At 49.4% G+C, this 18,591-nt stretch overlaps 2 protein-coding genes across 2 annotated transcripts; both read right to left on the bottom strand.

Moving 5' to 3' along the window:
* Positions 1–2,336: 2,336 nt before the first annotated feature.
* On the bottom strand, positions 2,337–8,661 carry LOC8029708 (kinetochore-associated protein 1). The gene has a single exon (XM_029988774.4). It carries the CDS (start codon positions 8,491–8,493, stop codon positions 2,458–2,460), a length of 6,036 nt encoding a protein of 2,011 aa, XP_029844634.4. The 5' UTR covers positions 8,494–8,661; the 3' UTR covers positions 2,337–2,457.
* A 2,164-nt stretch (positions 8,662–10,825) lies between these two features.
* Positions 10,826–17,164, bottom strand: LOC8029709 (lysine-specific histone demethylase 1A). The gene has a single exon (XM_002406959.5). It carries the CDS (start codon positions 16,972–16,974, stop codon positions 14,461–14,463), a length of 2,514 nt encoding a protein of 837 aa, XP_002407003.4. The 5' UTR covers positions 16,975–17,164; the 3' UTR covers positions 10,826–14,460.
* Between the last annotated feature and the right edge of the window lie 1,427 nt (positions 17,165–18,591).

Raw genomic sequence — 18,591 nt, forward strand, 5'->3', positions numbered from 1 at the left:
AATAAATCCAGCACCTGCTACAAGTCGGTTTTCCCTTAAATTTGGTCGGATTTCCAGCACTCGTCACTGCAACGTGACTCGATCACGTTCCACCGGTAACATAGCACAACACTACAGCAATGTTTTGTGTTGCTAGGGTTTGTTTTGAAGCGTTGAAACGCATCAATTATAAAAAAGGGAGACAAAATGTTGTTGCAAAACTTCTTTCAGCAGAACTGCTGTCCCTTATTTAGACACAGTTCGATTCTTGCATATCACTGCTCACGACGTAGCATTTTTTTTTTTTTTTCATTTAGATAATTTAACATGCTGAAAATTTAGACACGATGCAATATTATCATATGGAAAGCCTTTGACCAGCGCGACTGCGTAATATAGAAAGCCGAACTCTCGACCGACGTTTCACTGCCTTGCCTGACCTTAATTTTGCTCTTTTCTGACGTTCGAGCTTGCAAACCCTGCTGGCCGAAATTATTAATACCGCAGCGCTTTTCCTACTTACGCACAACTCAGGTTAAGATTGCGTTGTAACCCAGATACTGCTCCTCATCCGGGGTTCGAGTCCAATCACAGCGGCTCATGGGGTTCTCACCGAGTTGCCGCCGTGCACGCCGATATTTGGCCATTTGGCCGCCGAGCACGTCCGGCGAATCTTCTGCTCCCTTCGGGAAGGGCCATGGGCTTCACCGCACAACACAACATGTACGCCTAGCTGGCGCCGCCACGCGGGAACCACACACACTTTTTGCCGGCCGCCTTTGCATTGCCGGAGCCACGAGCTGACGGGCATTGTACACTTATATAGGAGGCTCTGCTCCGACTTAACATAACAAATTAATAACAAAAGGTACAGACGTTTCGCCACCTATGCAGGTGGCATCTTCAGTATACACTGACACAAAGGACACAAATGAGGTGAGGTGACACAAATGAGATAGTTGTAACCGCTGTATATGCAGGCTTTGTGGCTAAAACTTTTTTTTTTTTTTCAAACGTCTTAGAATTACTATGATTAGAAACAGCGACATTTGAGCGAATGGTCATTTTAGCGAATAACGGGGGCGCGCGTTAACCCATCCGTCCCATCCGTCGCGCTGCGCTTTACGCCGCTTCGCGGCGACAGTCTGCGGCAACTCATTACAAAAATATGAACTCACTTGGCCCACCCGAAAACGCCGCTTCGCGGCGTCCGACTATTCGCTAAAGTGTCATTCGATGAAACGTGGGCGTTCGCTAAAACGTCATTCGATCAAGTGAGTGCCTCCCACCCTGTCTCTACGTTCTTCCTCCCTTGTCTTTGCCCTAATTTTACCACCAGACGATTTTAATACACTTCTTTGTGTGGGAAGGAAAATGGCACGCACAAGAAAAGCTATTGTGGAAAGGAGGTTGCCCCTCCCCACTTCAGCTTCCCTAGTTTCTGTCCTTTTTTTCCCTCGCACCGTCTTTCTTATGTTGTATCCGACTATAGTGGGACACTTTGCGGGTCTCGCGCCAACAACCACGCTTTATATCGATGCAGACTATTTTCGGCACTCCGCCAAGATTCCACAATGACGTCACATTGCGAATCACGTCACTTGTTACCTAACATCAGCCGACACCGCGTCGCAACATAGTCGTGTCAAGACATGTTGCACAGTGACATTACGCGACTTAATGACGCCAGGTGACACCGTGAGTCCTGCAACACCATGACAGCATATAAAACATAAACATGAGACTGCTGATAATGGAAAAAAACAAAACAAGGCATTTATGCTAATTATGCCAGCAAGATCTTAAACAATAAAACCAACAAAGCTAGGTGGGTGTTAGCCGGCGAAACCATGGGCGTGAAATTAGGTGGAGCTACACGGTTGAAACTCGAGTGCACGATTTTGGATGCGTTTTTCAGTGACCACAGGGCTATGTTTGTCCAATAACATTGCACAAGACATTCAGGTAGCCACACCGACAGGGAACGGTTCATGCATACACAAGCAGTTTCGTCGTTCCCTGGATTTCAAACTTGGGCACGCGATTTTCAAAATGTTCTTCGATTACCACAAGGCAGTTCTAGTTTGTCTTATCAAATTTTTAACAGGCTCACAAAATGCTCTCTACTTAATACACCCTCATTGGCTCCAAAACACTGGAATTTTTGTCCGGTGTTTTACTCGGTGCAATACGAAACACCTGTGCAGACTCTAGGGTGCACACTCACACCTTCACCGTTCATTCAATCCATCTTCAAAATGACACCTTAGCGGCTCTGACGTCACGCCCCAGCTGTTGCAGTGCTTCCACCTTACGAGCAGCGTAAGTGTATATTTTTTGCACTAAACACTCAGTAATTGCAGTTGAACATTTTATTTATTGACAAAGTATTATAAATTATTTGTGCATTACAAACAATATGTAAATAGTGTCAAAAGGCAGCACGAGTGTGCTGCAAGGCAAGACAACTGAACCACATTACTTCTCCAAAACCTTCCCAATATGCAACAGGTTCATAAAAAAATGGTCCTTGTGGGCCTGAAGTATTGTAAACGCCTCTGTTGGAAGGGAGCCAAAGAGCTCGTCCACCTGTTGGGTAACGTCCCCAAGGCCTCTCAACAGCGTGTATACCACAAAGAGCACAATGCCCCCCTCATCTCTGCAGTCATCAACCATCAATGTGAACGGTAGACGATGAACGCTGGGGCAGCGGAGGGCCAGGGATGCTTGCAGAAGCTTGTTTTTCTTACCGGAAACCTCATATAGGTGAGACGGTGCCAGAAGGACACACCTCCACGCAGACATAAACTCTGAACTCTGCCAGAGCAGGGGAAAGCGCCCAGCAGTAGGAAGAGCCCGACAGAGTACTTCTACCGCATTGAGCTTAGTCGCACTTGACAAGAGTGCATCCCAGATGGAAGGTAGCTGGATATTGAACTCGATGCAGAGCGCAGAGACGACTCGCAGAATTTCTTGACTGCGACAGTCCGCACCGAGGAGACTGGTCGCCAGTTCTGTAGCACTCTGCTGGTTGAGTTCTTGTATGTCAAGAGGGACACCAAGCCTCTGCAGCATGGCTCTGTACGAGTTCATCCTGAGCTCACCGATACTTATTGCCGTGCATCTGTCTGTCGAGTCTCCAAAGCCGGCCAGAAGGCATTTGCGTGCCAGCACTTGCCTCTGCAGACCTAAAGGGTTGTTCCCCGCTGAAAGAATCTTATTCAGCAAGTCTTCGAGTCGTTGTGGGATGTACTGGATCAGGTGAATGAAGGCAATGAGATCAGCACTGTCCTCCCGATCATTCCTTGAAGAGGTCTCAAAAGTCAAAGTTTGGAATGTCTGGTCAAGAGGACTCTCGGGAGCACAGCGTTGGAGCCACTTCTCAATCTTCCGCTCTACAATAGTAGGAAACATCAAGGAACCAGGGGCATAGCTTTCTGCTATTTGGCTGAGGCAGCTGTAGATGTGTGAGGTGTCTGCAAACAGGCTGTGCCATGCGTTGCACTCCAGAAGCTTTTCCAGCAGCTGTTCGGTCTTTGAACAGAGGCCAAGGTACGGAGAGGTATCAATCCCGTGGTGTTTCAGGATCTGCTCATTTCGGAGCTGCATGTATAGCCTCGTAAATTTGGCTTTCCTGTCCTTTGCTTCTTTAGAGTTCTGGCCAAGGCGGCTTAGAGGCAGGTCAGCACAGGTCTTGGCAGCCCTCACCGCAGTGGGGCCCTTGGCCAGCTTCTTCAACATCATTCCCAGGCATGCAAGAAATTTGTCCAGGCTTGACATTTGGTCTAGAAGAGACTTGATGCTGACAAGGAAGTTCACATCCAATATACTGCCACCGTGCTTCTGGCAGCTCCATAGCACAACAGCGTTTTCCACAGCCATAAACAGAATGTCGTCCTTGTCTAGCCTAAGAATGTCAGCAACATCCATCCAAGCACCAGCTGTGTCAGGGTGAATTTCGTTGTTGATGAACTTCCAAGAAGATGGTTGCAGAAGCAGATGGAATGGTAGTCGTGTTCGGGAGACAGCGGGCAAGTCAACCAATGGGTGTTCATCATACCATACATCCATCTCATGCTCAGATGGCGACCCATGTCTTCTGTAAGATGCCAGAAACTGGAGTACATAAAGTTCCCGCTGAACACTGCTTGTAGGTTCCTCCCGATTTCGGCAGCCGTCAAGGTAGTCATAGCCAAACTGAAGGACTTCATAGCAGTAGCTGTTCACTTTGGCAAGTGCTTTCTTCACTGCCTTCAGTGCAGATGCCTTCGGAAGAGCTTCTAGCACAATTGCTGCATCAGTCAGGGTTTTGGACAAAGGGTGGTCCTGAAGGAAGTCCTCTTCAGCTTGAGTGCAAAGTAAGAACTCAAGTCTACCTGCAAGAGCAGTCTCGCTGTTCAGGGAAAATGACCTGCAATAATTTACAATGTCCTCTGTGTCAACTGAGAGGCATGTTATCATTGAGCTGAGAACACTTTCTAGTGCAGTGCGATCTCCTTTCATTGCCTCTGCAAAGCAAATGGATGACCTCGTCAGTCGATGACCCCAGTAGGCTCCCTTCAATGTGGCCTTGAACTTTTGCTGCAGTGGACCATGTGACATCCAACAGCAAACCATAGCAAGCTCTTTTAAGAGCCGAAAGCTGCCATTGCACAGAGAAAACAGGGTTTCCAGTGACGTTGCCATAGCTTGTTTGCTGCCAAGGCTAAAGAGCAGGCTTTTCACAAAAAGCACATCCAGATGTTTTTGTGCCACAGCTCGTGCAAGCATACTGAAAAGGGCACTATCAGCCTGTGTGTTCATACCTCTGATTACTTCATATATGGTGGCACTGTGCAGGCTATCATGAAAAGCATGCTCAACTGTGACCAGCAAGGAGATGCACAGTTCGTCTTGTGATCTCGAGCAGAAATGGTTGCAGAGCAACTTGAGCTTTTGCTTGACAATATCGAGTAGCTCAATTTTATGCTCCAAGAGAAGGTGCCACATAGCTTCCCCCAGGCTGTTGATGTTAGAGCCAATCTTTTCTCTCTCAAGGACAACACCTTGCCTTTCATACATTCGTCTCTGTTTCCAACTTAGGTAGGGGTCAGCAAGTCTCAGTGGCGACACATTTGTGGCATCACATGCATCTAGAATCTGCATGAGTAGATCTGCCCACATCAGAATCTTGGTGCATCTTGTCAGCAAGCTTCCCTTGACAGTCAGGGACACTCGACAGGCAATTGCATGAACTTTGGAAATCACTCCCAACACGTCTTTGCTTTTGCACAATATCTTATGCAACGTCTCCAACACAGAGCTATGGAGGCGGGGTACTTCCAGCAAGCAATCACAAAATACTTGAAGTAGGTCATCTCTACCTAGATCAAGTGCTTTGCTGACCAAAGCCTCTAATGCAGACTGTACATTCAGCTTCAAGACATCTGCAAGATGTAGCAGCCTTCGAGAGGTGCGCTGTGGGGTGTCTTCAGCGCTTCTTTGAGAATCCAGCCTCTGAAGACACTCTTGCAACACACCATGTCTGCCACCAGCAGACTCAAGGTTGGCAATGGGTATCTTGATTTCGTAATCCCGCCACAGAGTGATGATTTGCAACACCTGGTTCTGCATTGAGCTGTAATCTTCAAGCTTGATCTCCTGCTTCGTATATAAAACAGTTAGCAGGTATTGCCAGCACTCCATCAGCTCCTTAGCTTTACCCCCACAGGACGCAAAGTTCCGCGATAGGTGCAATCGACCAAACGTTGCCATCCTTGGGCCTAGCTCTTTCAGGGTATCTGGGGGGACACTGTGGAGGGCATCTGCAAACTTGTCGATATCTCCCTTCAGAAGCAATCGCTCCATGTGAAACAGACAGACCTCAAGCTCTGTCAAGTTGCCCATGCTCTTGGCAACAGTGAGAGCATCTTCCAGAGCCATGGGCTTCTCCGAGAGCAGGATGTTCCTAATTAAAACCCTAGCGTCGCTGAGCTGTGTGCACCTCAAAAACTTCATGTCATAACGTTGCAGGATCACGTTGACCTGCATTCTTTTGCGCTCCGTTTCGATTTCTTCGATGGCATGGCCCTGGAGAAGCGACCCTTGTTCTGCAAGCTCCTCAATGCCCTTGCTCCAGGGTACAGGTGCATGGCTGAGAATCTTCACAGCAATCTTCAGCCAGTGGTTGGGGTGATGTACGAATTTTGCCACTGCCAGCACTTTTTCTTCCCAAGGTGCCTCTTGTAACAGCGGAATCTCATGGTAACGTAAGGTGCGCTCAACGTAGTTACTCAAAGTCTCCGAGACATCCAACTCCTTCCTCTTAAGGTAGGGAAGGAGGAACCCTTCGAGAAGCACATCCACTTCAGTCTTGGTGACAACCTCATCAAGAATTGAGAAGACTGCCTCTAGTATGTTTGGATTCTGAAGCTCCGGAAGAGTGACACGACATTTGTACTTAGTCCACAAAAGTTCTAGGTCCCGAAGATTCGTAAGAAGGTAGTAAAGCTTACACAGAGCGCTTTCTTCCCTTTGGATCATTCTTGGGGCACTGTACACTGCAAGCCAGCTTTTGGGAGGTAAAATATCCGCACAACTGGTCATCTGGTTGTAAACATTTGGCACGACTTCCAAAAGATTCACTGCACCCGAGGGCCACGCTGCTTTTTCATTGAGTTCAATGCTAAGAGCTCTGCTGACGATCCACAAACAGACACCTTGCACAGCTTCGGGCACATTTTGTAGAATGCAGGGCAGGAAGCTTTCCTCGAGCCATCCTACTAGAACCGACACCCGTATTGTGCTTGGAATGGCATTCAGAAGAAAAAGCGTGGCTTCACAGTCCAGGTGTGCAATAAACTGATCCTGATGGCGAGCCCAGATGAGCAAGGCCGAAGGGACATCCTCATTTCTGAAGCAACTGCTCATCTCTTGAAGTAGATCGGCCCTGGAGAACGAGAGCCATCCACCCGTAGTTTGGCTCGATTGCAAGAGGCGATAAGTTGTCACCCTGTTGAGAAGAGACGTGATTTCTGCACAGAGGGCATCGCGCTCCGCACAATCAGGACATTCTGTAGCAGAGAGGTGTTCTTGCAGGAACAGAAAGAGCCCCACGACTGCACTCGGCGTGGCAATCTGAGTCTCGACGCAACACCTCGCCACCCTCAAGGCGTCGGGAAGCTGCCGAATTAAGGAGTAAGCCTCTTCGAGCCTGGCACGCTCGCTCGTTTCATCCAGTGGGCTCTGCCGCAGACCGCCGAGTTCATCCAAGACAAACAGCAAGTGATTCCAGTGAACCTCTTCGAGGGGAAGTTTGTAGAGTCTGGCAAACTCCTCGGCTTCCAGAAACTTTTGCTTGCCGATGAGCTTTGCAAGACGCTGCTCCGGCAGGGCTTCGGACACAACCCTGACCCTGAGCTCGGCGATGCCACCCCAATCTTTTTCGGCCGTGCCTTCCACGATGCAGAAATCTTCTTGGTCGTGACCAACTGTAGCGAGCCAGCAAAATTCTTCCACTTCCAGGGAATAGAGCAGCTCCAACGTCGAGTACCTGCAGATTTTCAGCTTGCGGGGCGCATCTTCGTTCAGGGCAGTCAAGAGAGCAATCTTGAGACCCTGGTCAGTTCCGGCTTCGCAGCTCAGGGCAGCATCTTCGGACACCATGAAGTCGTCTATCCCCATCTCGCTCCAGGTTCGTTTAATGATGAGTGTCTTGAGACATAGGACCAGTAGCTCCTTCTCTGCATTTAGAACCAGGAGAGAACAGTCGCTTTGAACCGCAAACATCTTCGAGACTCCTGTTCTGCTTAGACCGCTGAGGAGGCGGTAACTTCGCTTTTCGCCGATCGAAAAACAATACAAGTCACTTGGACTGCTCGACACGAGGAGGTCGTCGTCAACCCAGCGTGCCGCGGTACTCGGAAACATTGTATCTTTGGCGGAAATCTTCTGGCCGAGATTGACAACCCGCACCTGCAACAGCGTCAGGTCAGGTTCTTTCGTGGCGGCATTGAGCTGAGAAAGGATTTCGTCGCTGATAGTGGCGACAATCATGTTGTCCCCCGCAAGCACAAAAACGTTGTAGACGTCGTCTTCGTCTGCCTTGCGCACCTCAATAGAGCGAAACAGTTTCGTGTCACCGTCAGATGGCGTCTTTCCCACGCGGAAGCTGACGACCTTTGAGGATTCCACAAGGACGACGTGCAAGATTCCGAGTCTTTCACCGGCCAACAGGACGCCCGAAGCGACGTCGCTGCGTAGAGCGATGCAATCGACGGTCGATTCGAAGGTTCGGGAAAGGACGGTGGTCTGGTGGCGCATGACGTTGACGACATTTTCGATTGCGATGGCAAAGTAGCCGCTCGTCGTGAAGGCGTGAACCGGTGGCTGGTGCGAGACGCTGTTGACGCCGGCGCCGATACCGATGGTGAACAGCGTGCACGCCTCGTACAGTTCGCTACCGCCCAGCAGTTCGTTGCGGGGCCCGAAGTTGACGGTTTCGCCGCCCAAATTGAAGCACACTGCGTTCCACATCGCACAGAAAGCTCTGTCGCAGACACCAAGATTCAGGGGTTGGGGCCGTTAGGTCGGTTCGGTCGGTTCATACTTGAACGCGGAGCCAAACACTCGGATCGAGCAAAGAGAGGCGAGCAACGGTCGAGTACGAAAGCGCGCGCGCAGGCCAGCGCAGGCTTTGGTTGCCAAGCCAGCCAAGCGACCATGCCAAATATAGGCAATAAAGTATTAGTATAACCTAAACCAAATTGTATTTTAAATTAACATATTTTTTGTAAACTGCAACTTAAAATTTGTTATTCATTTTTAAGTATGTGTTTTTTTTTTTTGTAAATAACATTTAAAGCATAACGAAACTGAAACCTGTAAATAGTGTTAAAGCCGTTAAAACGCACTTTTGCGAGCGTTGCAGAGGCTGGCGGCATCGTGCTGAAGCGGCTGAAGACAGGCTTTCTACTCATTCGTCGTCATTCGCCAAAGAAGTTTTTTAAAACCCTGTGAAAACGGTGGCACTTGCCTTTGAGAACACGTGGATATTTTTACGAAAGCGCAGGAGTTGGGGATTGAACCCTGCGCTGGGGTTGGCAGTGCGTAAAGCAAGGGCTGAGCTTCAGACATGGAGAACCTCCTTGGCTTCAGACATTGTTAGGGCTCGGCTATTATCATCTGTGAATACAAGCCAGTGCTCGAATGTTTGATTCGGGCTCATGACGATCGAGTATGTCACGGTGTCATGTGACTTGTGGTGCAAAGTCTTGATGTCATGTGAAGTCACGGTGTCTCAAATGTAAACCGACTTGATGCAGTGAGTGCCACATGACAATGTCACATGACGTTAAAGGACCAAGTGACGTGATATTACTTTACAGCATGTCTTGACTACATGACGTCGCATGACTCCGTGGCACATGATTAAACATACTGCCAATACAAAAGCACCACGAAAACCCTCAATTTCTCATACATTGCAATTATGTATATACAATTTTATCCATACATACAAATACAGCTGCCAATTTTAGAGCGCAGCTCTTGGATGCCCGTTTCCGCGCCGTCTGCGTGACTGCCCCGCTAAATTTAGCGGGAAATTGAATTAGTGTTGAGGTCACACGACATAATTTTTTTTTTTTTTTTTTTTTAAATCTAGCGGAGAAACTGAATTTGTTCATGGGTGCCGTGACGCAGTCATTTGACGTCATTTTTTCGCTAAATTTAGCGGGGAAACTGAATTAGTGTTGAGGTCATGTGACGTCATTTTCCTCGCTAAATTCAGTGAAAAACTGAATTGGTGTTGAGGTAACGTGGCGTCAAGTTTCAAGCTAAATTTAGCGGGGAAACTGGGAGGAGGGTAGGGTACAGAGGAGGAAGGGAGGGTATGGAGGGGCATACCCTCCCCTCCTCCTCCTCATGAGCTGCGCTCTAATTTCGCATTACAGATTTGTAAACGTCTTTCAGTTATTTTTATTCTGAAATACCCGCTTTGTGATATTAACAAAGAATAAAATAAAAAAAATACCGTGAACCGTTTTGAATCGGTTATCGTTATATTTCTTCCAGTTCAGTTCCAAGATGGCGGCAAAGATATTGGTTCGGTTCAGATAAAAAAAGTGGTTCGGTTCCGGTTCAGTTCCAGTTCGACACCCTGCCAACACTGCACATTACATGTGATGCGATTCAAACCTACAAATCCCAGAGTGACAATAAAGATTGGTTACCTGCCCTCCTGAACTGTTGGTTACTGCACAGTACATTGATGGTCATCTTGCGTCACCTGTAGACGACGTGGTAAGATTAACCCAAAGAAACATCTATCCAGACATCAACGAAGTCTACACGCTGGCAATCTCTGCATGGTTGGATTCAGGCAAGATCCTTGATATTTCAATGGTACTCCTTATGCTTTGCCAATACTGAAGCAGCTTTCTTGTTGAAATAGGTATGCATGTTCTAGAAAAAGTACAAGATGGTATCCCAGCTGCAAGTATTGACATTGTATAGCTAGGCTGTGATGCCCCAACATCTCAGTTTTGCCGCCAAGACAGGCATGGCAATCCAGTTCCTGAACACCGGTGCTCTACAAAACCCAGAAACAACTTCCAAACGATGATTCTCCAAATATTCCAACATATCTTCAGACCAGGTGTGAGAGGAGATGGATTTTCGAATGCCATGAAATTGAAATAAAAAAACTGTATTTTGCAGCAACAAGTAAAAACAAAAGTTGCTGTTAGCATTTGCACAAAATGTCCATCGTTTTCTTTTTCTTGTTTTAAAATTTTACAAAAATATATGGTTGGAAAATCCTATGCAACAGATGCACAGTAATTTGGAAGAAGTAACAATGCTCTGCTAAGGTTTTTGAGTGGTATTTAATTTTACAAACAATGTGCAATAGTTAAAAAAAAATTAAAAGCCATCATATTTAAGCAATGGCACGGTCACTTTTCCACACAGAGCAAACTCCATCAATTCACTTTTGGCACAATGGGAGTGCACGTGAAACATACGCTTCCATCCACAGCCACACCAACTGCACTTTCTTGAAGGGCATCACCATCCCATGACAAGAGTGACCAGAGACACAAAAATCTGCGGCTTTCACCATTCGTAAACATTCCATACTGTACTCTACATCGCAAACATCTGCAGCATCTGCTACAGCAACAAAAGCACGACCATGATTCAAAGGTCTCTGGAAAGTGCTCTTATGCACAAGTTCTCATACAAACGAGGCATTCCGCTGAGCTAGGCTCGGGCGCCTGTGCCTGGCTATGCTGTCATAATCCGAGAGCTGGAGTAAAAATGTGTGACCAACAGCAACACCCTGTGCGAACACAGTGACCGTGACAGGGCAAACTCAAGTCTGGCCTGAAATGGTGCCTTATGTCGCTACTGTAAACGGGCAATTTGGCCAGTGTATTACGGCTGCTAACCAGGAAACCGTTTACATTAAAATCCACCCATCTCAAAAACAGGAGGGAATTATTGAGCTCATAACGTCAAAAACTGCAGCATGAGCTTTCAGTTCACATGCTAATGACTTGTAGTGTTTATGCACTAATCCACAGAATCTATCTTCTAATATGTGCATTTAGGGGATGAATGAGAAAATTACATAAACCATTTTAAAGAAAAGCAATGTATTCTATATCCAAATAAGGCTGCAAAGAGCAAACTGTCTTAAAGGGCAACTCTGGTTCATTTGCAATGTTAAGCAAACAAAGCAGTTCTTTTGAGTATCGTCTAAAAAGACCACACACCAAATGTTTTACTCTAATTCTGCTTAAAAGATTATGAAACTGTTTAAGTTTGAGGCGAGCAAAATTACCAAATCTACTGCTCCTGACGCGCGAGGCGCAGCATAGCCAAAAGCGCAGTCAATACCACCGTGTCGGCACAGCCCATCTTGCACTACCTATGTCATGCTCGAGGAGATTCGTTCGCTTGTTTTGTACTTTTCAAGCAAACACTACGGACAGCGCTAGCAGTGCGCTCATCAATGGCCACGTGATTTGCATAACGCACATGCACTGGTGCGCTCCTGTGCGAGCCAGACAGTTTGCGATATTGAGCACGGATTACATCTACAAACCCGTCGCAACCTATTAACATATGGTTCACTAAACTTCACTTTCTAGGCTGCGCCCGGCCGCCTCGTATGTGACGTTACGATTAGTACTATGTGGTTAGAGCATGGAGGTGATGACAGACCTCTTGGGATATATCATCAACCATTAACTCCAATTATGTTGGAATTGACTGGAGTTGTCCTTTAAGCCACCTGAAATTGAAATATTGAACCATTTCACATTTCTAAATCGGACACAAAAGGGTCAGGAGATGCTGCAAAATAAGCTCGGTAACCAAAGCAGGATTTGACAAGGTTTCAATTGCGGACACAACAAGCGGTCCCCACTGATGTCTTCCATAGTAGGTCATTAATGTCAAAAAAATTTAATGGCTATCGAGATAACTTTTTTCAATTCTTAATGAATACAGCTTGCCATGCAATGGTATGTAGTAAACTCAACACCTAAAAAGCACAATTCAATACGGCTGGGGTGTATTTAAAGGCTACTCTTAATATTCCACTGAAATCCAAGTGAAAGAAAACAATATCAACTGGTAGCACAATGAGGATAACATTTTAGTTGGCAACAAGGCAACTTTTGGGGCAGACAGAGGTGGGACTTCCTACACAACTAGTGAAAACCGGTGAAGAGGGTCTGAACAATGGACCTTTTTCAACTAACGAGCGCAGTCAGGGTTGTTGTCTGCAAACTACAAATGAAGGGCAACCCAACATGCCTCTGCCGCCAGAACACACCGGCATTGTGCCGTTGTATCGGTTTTTGTTGCTTTTTATGCCCAATGCTACTGAAGCTCAAGAAAGAATCATCAAGGAAGACAAAATATGAGCAAAGGCAGATGCTGATAATTATTGGTCGCGCTGAACGGTGCCCTCCGAGAACGGCAGCATCGGGAAGCGAGGACAGGGAAAGGGCGTATGCATGTGCAAAAGCTTACTGGAAAAGGTCCATTATGAGCGATGTCACCAAGGCATATTGTGAAACCACGTAGGAATGAGGCTAAAAAAGAGAGACATGCAACAATATGATCTTGAACATGATTGGGCCGATAAAAGTGAAAGATCCGAGACCATTTCGGTGGGCACCACAATAAACTAGTCCCCCGATGCGACACTTGTCCATAGTAGCACTACGGTGCAATTCACTCATAATGATACCAGATATAACAATGTACTGCTTATAACAATCAATTTCTACACCCAGAAACGCTTACTTTCTAGTCCAAATATTACGATAATCAGTCATAATGATTGAATTTCCGTGTTTTCTCATTATCGCTGTAAGTGAATTGCACCGTATTAAAAATTGCCTCCATGTGCAAAGCCTGTTGCAACAAAAGATTGCAACCACGGCTGCCTCCTAACAAAGGTGTGCTCGTCTAATATAGCTCTTCCAAGTGACTAACGTGAAATCGTGACTGCTCGCACATTCCGAGGGCAATGTGTCGGAAGTTGATCAACCTACAATTGTATACAAAGAAGGGATCTTGGGTACCTAAAACACTCCAACAACCTACAAACTATCGTGATATTCAGGTACTACACTACACGTTTCAACATGGTCTACAAAACAATGATAAAAACATCACTCCACACAGGAAGAGATCCTCGGATGTTCGTGAGCCAGATGGACAGATCGTTTTCCGGCTAATCGCGAATCGAAATTAAGAGTCGACGAGAGTGCCCGGTGTGAAAACCTGCGCCACGGAAGGACACGAAAATTCACATCGACGGGAGGAAAGTAAAACAGGAACATTGAACTCCATAAACTGTGGTGTCTGGAACGCATCTCTGACTAGTGCATTTCCTGCGTCCGTAACAGTGGATATCCGCCCGATCACGTTATAAAAGTGTCACATTGTCGCCGATTGCGATCCCAGTAGGATCACAACAGCGGTGGAGAATGTGGCAGACGCCTGTTCCGTTGCTGGTCGCTCTCGAGCTTGACAGTCCTCGGAAGCTTCGGCAGCCGCGAGTTGAGATGTTGTGACGACGGTGACACTTGCATTCTCTCGCGATTTTTTCCGAAACTTCTACGCCCAACCACCAGGATCGCGACATCCGACGACACTGACGCTCCGGCTTTTGCAACGTCATTTGTTCCCTTTTTCGGAACCACTTTCGATGCACGGGCGAAATAGAACGCCAAGCACACCAGTCAGAGACGCATTCCACGCGCCATACCACAACAGCGCCACCGAGACCTTCGTTAAGACCGTACACACTATTCAAACGATTCCGTAAATGACTGCTCCGTAGAGTAAATGAATCTGTACATCGTCAGTCATGATGGGGTGACGGGTAAAAGTGACCGGCAATCCCGGCAATTCGCGCGAGCAACGTCTAACGTCGCCGTCCTATCAACACGGGCCCCACCAGCGGCGGAATGCCGGACTTCAGGGCTGCGCCTGCTGTGGCTGAGGCCGCGGGGGCGCGTACGGGCAGCCGAGGAACTGGTCCGAGATCCGCCCGGCCTCTCTGAGACCGCTGAGGAGGGCCCCATGAACCGTGGCCGGATAGTTCCGTATCGTGTGCTCCCCGGCGAAAAAGAGGCGCGGGAGCGACTGTGGCTGCGCGGCGCCCGGCACGACTGACGGTGGGGTCACAGGCGTGGCCAGGATGTCGTAGTCGCTGCCGGAAGCGCCTGTCGCAACGTAGGAGTAGGATCCGCGAGACCAGGGATCCGCGCGCCACCGCGTGACCACGGTCTCCTTGGGCTGCGGCACGCTGCCGAAGATGCCCTTGAGCACGGCCAGGCAGCGCCCGACCACCACATCGTCACTGACGTTCTCCATGATGGCCGCCGCCTCGCCCGCGACGAGCGCAAGCAGCACCGGCGCCCGGTAGAGGTTCCAGAAGAGGAAGAGCTCGCCACGGCTCGCCGTGGTGCTGCCCACATGGCCGAACAGGTTTGCGTTGGGGTCCCAGAAGATGCGGTCGAAGCAGAGCACCACCTTGTTGAGGTTGCCAAAGCCGAGGCGCTGGATGGCACTCACCTTCCACTCGGGGAGTGGGGGGATGAACTGGACTGTGTTGGGGAGGTTCGACGCGCCCTGCACGGCCTGCTTCATGACACCGAGCGGCAGCGTGCTCAACACGGCGTCCGCCTTGAAGCTGACCAGGCCGCCGCTGCTTCGTGTGTTGGCGGCCAGGACCTCGACGCCCGCGCTGCCGTGTCGGATCTGCTTGACGGCCGTGTTGAGCCGAATGTCCAGTCCCTCGGCGAGCGCCACGGGCACGCAGGAGTAGCCATTGCGGACTGTCAGGTGGGACCCCGTGAACTCAAAGTCGTCATCCTGGTCCCAGTGCTTGAGGGACAGGTTGTGGAGTGGCGTAGCGTTGGCAAACTCGAGGTTGGCGAAGTGCCAGTCAAGGACCTGTCGGTCACGTGACGAGAGGTAGACGTCGCTCGGCGGCGACGCCTCCAGCTCCTGCAGCTTGTCCTCGATCTCCCGCTGCTGCTCGGCGAGCTGGTCCCACTCGCGGCAGGCACAGCTCAGTTCATGCTGCTTGCTGCGCAGCACAAACTCCTGCGTGACGTCCCGCTGCAGCTTTGAGTCGGCCAGGTCACGGTGCTGCTGGCGCAGCAGCTCCATGTGCTCGCGCAGCTGGAGCATCCGGTTCTGGTTGGCCTTGAGCTTCTCCTGCATCTCAAGGATGAGCTTCCAGTGCTCGATCTGCTTCTCCTTGACGTGCTTCTCCTGCAGCTTGATGACCCACTCGAGGGCCTGGCCCAGCGACACAGGCTTGCTCTGCACGTAGTTGAAGTCCAGCTGGTGGGAGAGGTACGAGGTGGCCTCCAGGAGACGGTTGAACTCCCGCTCGACCATCTCGTCCTTGTCCTTGGGCACTGTGGCGCCATTGGACTCGTACAGCGGACACTTCTGCCGGATCCGGTGCAGCTCCATCTTGATCTGGCGGCTGAGCACGGCCACGGGGTTCCCACCCAGTCCGGTCACGACCATGGCGCCCAGGTCCGCGATGTAGCCGCCCTTGCGGAAGGTGGCGACGCGGCCGCCAACGCGGTCGCGGGACTCGAGAACGATCACCTCCATGCCGAATTGCTGGAGCTGCTGGGCGGCCGCCAGGCCAGATATGCCGGCGCCGATGACGATGATCTTGCCGTGCTTCTTGGCAGGGGGTCCCTTGATGCGCTCGTACACGCCGAAGTTGATGAGGCCCTGGCGCTCCAGGTAGGCGTGGATCCGCATCACGAACGGGCCGTCGCTGTTGTACGGCGGCTCGATCTGCGGCAGCGCGTTCTCGAAGATCAGCTGGAGCTTAGGGTTCTGCAGCCACAGCTGGAGCAGGCGGTTGCGGATGTGGAGGAAGACCTTCTGCGTCTGCGGGGCGCCCTGGGCCACGTCCGGGAAGCAGGCCGCCTCCTGAGCCGTCATCTTGTCGAAGGGAAGCCGACTCTGGAAGGCAGCCCCCTCCAGACCGGTGGGGTCGTCCTGTTCGCTGTCAAGGTCTTGGGGCTCCCCGTCCGGGTGGGACCGCGGGTTACCTCCGCCGCTGTGGTGGTTCGTCGGCGCCCCCGTTGGCGTCGATGTCGGTGGCAGTGCCGTTGGAGCCTGCGACACCGCGGCTGCTGCCGCCGCCGCTCGAGCCTGCTGCTGGTGTTGTTGCTGTTGCTTACTATGGTTCATGGCGTCTTCCTCGGGGCAGTAGCCGTCTTCGCTCGGAGCTGCGGCGGAAGATGCGGACGAGCCGAGGGTGGTCGCTACGCCGAGCGCCGCGCCGCCAGATTTTTCGCTCGCCGTTTCTTTGACGTCCAGACGGGCCCGGCGTCGTCGTGTCGTGCGTCTGGCGTGGTCGTCCGCGGCTTCCCGGGGTTCTCCCGACGTCGACGGATCGGTGATGAGCGGTTCTTGGGGGCTGAGTCGCTTCCTGTCGTCCGATGAACTCATGTTCCCGGGCGCCGCAGATCCGGCGCGCAGTCACTAAGCGCGTTCTCGCATCGGGCTTGAGTTTTCCGGGCGCGATTTGAGCGAAGGAATCTCGGGTTTTGAGTCAGAAATTAGTATATTGAACGAGGAAGGCGCATTAACCGTTAGTTTTCCAGCATTGAAAAGCAAGCCCCGCATCGCTACGCAGAGTAAGAATATCCGCAGTTTCGAATTTTAAAATGCCTTTCTTTACTGTACTTATTATTTAAGCAGTTCACTAAAAAAAAATTTGTATTATTTAGTTGTGTATATATAAAATATACTTGTTAGAAAATGCTATGTTACAGTTTTTCTAGTTTACGAAACGACGTTTGCAAGTTTTGGCGCCAGAAGCTATAATAGCGGTTGTTGAAGCCAGATGGCGCAGCCAGTCTTCATTTTCGTTGCATTTTGCAGTACTTTGGGAAGGCGGGTATTTTGTTACTGCTTTGAATATCTTCGTCTCCAAATCCCAGCCAGCGGTCCCGCGGAGGTCTTCCTGGCCGTTGTCCGCTCCGAGCAGGCGACGGAAATTTCTCACTGTCGCCCGTCGGGTCGCTCGTTTTTCGGATTTCTAGAAAACGTCGCTCATCGTCTTGGTCGCTCGCTCCCTCCGCTTCCATGCGGTTTGCCTCATCGCGCGACTGACCGAGCGACAGCGAAGCGGGTCGCCGTCGCTTGTCTCGTCCCTTGCCAAATCGCTTGTATGCGGTTTATACTTTATAATGCGTGTCCTCTCATTATATTATTCATTGGACATTGTCATCACCCATCACTAGGTCCCATCCTTGTGGGCACCCTGGCGGCTCCCCAGCCCAATTTAAAAGGTTAAAAAGCGCAACACAACAAGGACAATAAAGACACAAAGACGACAGGACGGGCGCTAACTCACAACTGATTTTATTAGAAACAACACTGTCACTTCTATACACAAGATCGTATGCCAAACCCACACTGCAACCAAGCACCACTCTCACGAGCAGCTATCTAGAAACATTACTTCTTTCTGAAGCAAAAAGAGAGAAGGCATGCTAACGCATTTGTCATCTTTCTTTTTGATATAAAACGCCTCTATAATCTCTCTCTCGGTCTTATCTTTTGATTTCTTTAAAAACTTTGTTTCAGCCAAAAGAGGCTTACAGTCAGCACATCGCCTGCAGTGGTCTGCCAGGTGTCCCCCCGCGTTGTTCTGCACAGAAAGATTATGCTCGCGTGCCCTATCGTTAAAACAGCGCCCGGTTTGTCCGATATAAACTTTTCCACATCTTAATGGAATCTCATAGACAACATTGGTCACACATTCAGTGTACTGTACAGCGTGCTTTTTTGAACAGAGTGTTTTTTTCTGCCGTGTAAGCATCGAACAGATTTTTGAGAGCTTGCAAGGGGCTGACAAAACAACATTTACATCGTATGTACTAGCTATCTTTTTAATGTTGTGAGACACTTTATGCCAATAAGGAATCACATGTACACGTCTTTTAACTTTATTTATCTGGCCGCCCCCTTGTAAGTTAGTTCTTTTTTTTTTTTTTTTTTTTTTTTTGAAGTAGGCTCTCACAGCAGCTCGAAATTAGGTTAGGTGGGTACCTTAAGTTT

Source organism: Ixodes scapularis, unplaced genomic scaffold, assembly GCF_016920785.2.
Source record: "Ixodes scapularis isolate PalLabHiFi unplaced genomic scaffold, ASM1692078v2 PGA_scaffold5__190_contigs__length_132052651, whole genome shotgun sequence".
NCBI classification, from domain to species: Eukaryota; Metazoa; Arthropoda; class Arachnida; order Ixodida; family Ixodidae; genus Ixodes; species Ixodes scapularis.

What these genes read in the sequence shown, in the direction of transcription:
- LOC8029708 (XM_029988774.4), bottom strand. Translation starts at nt 8,493, where the DNA reads ATGTGGAACGCAGTGTGCTTCAATTTGGGCGGCGAAACCGTCAACTTC.
- LOC8029709 (XM_002406959.5), bottom strand. Translation starts at nt 16,974, where the DNA reads ATGAGTTCATCGGACGACAGGAAGCGACTCAGCCCCCAAGAACCGCTC.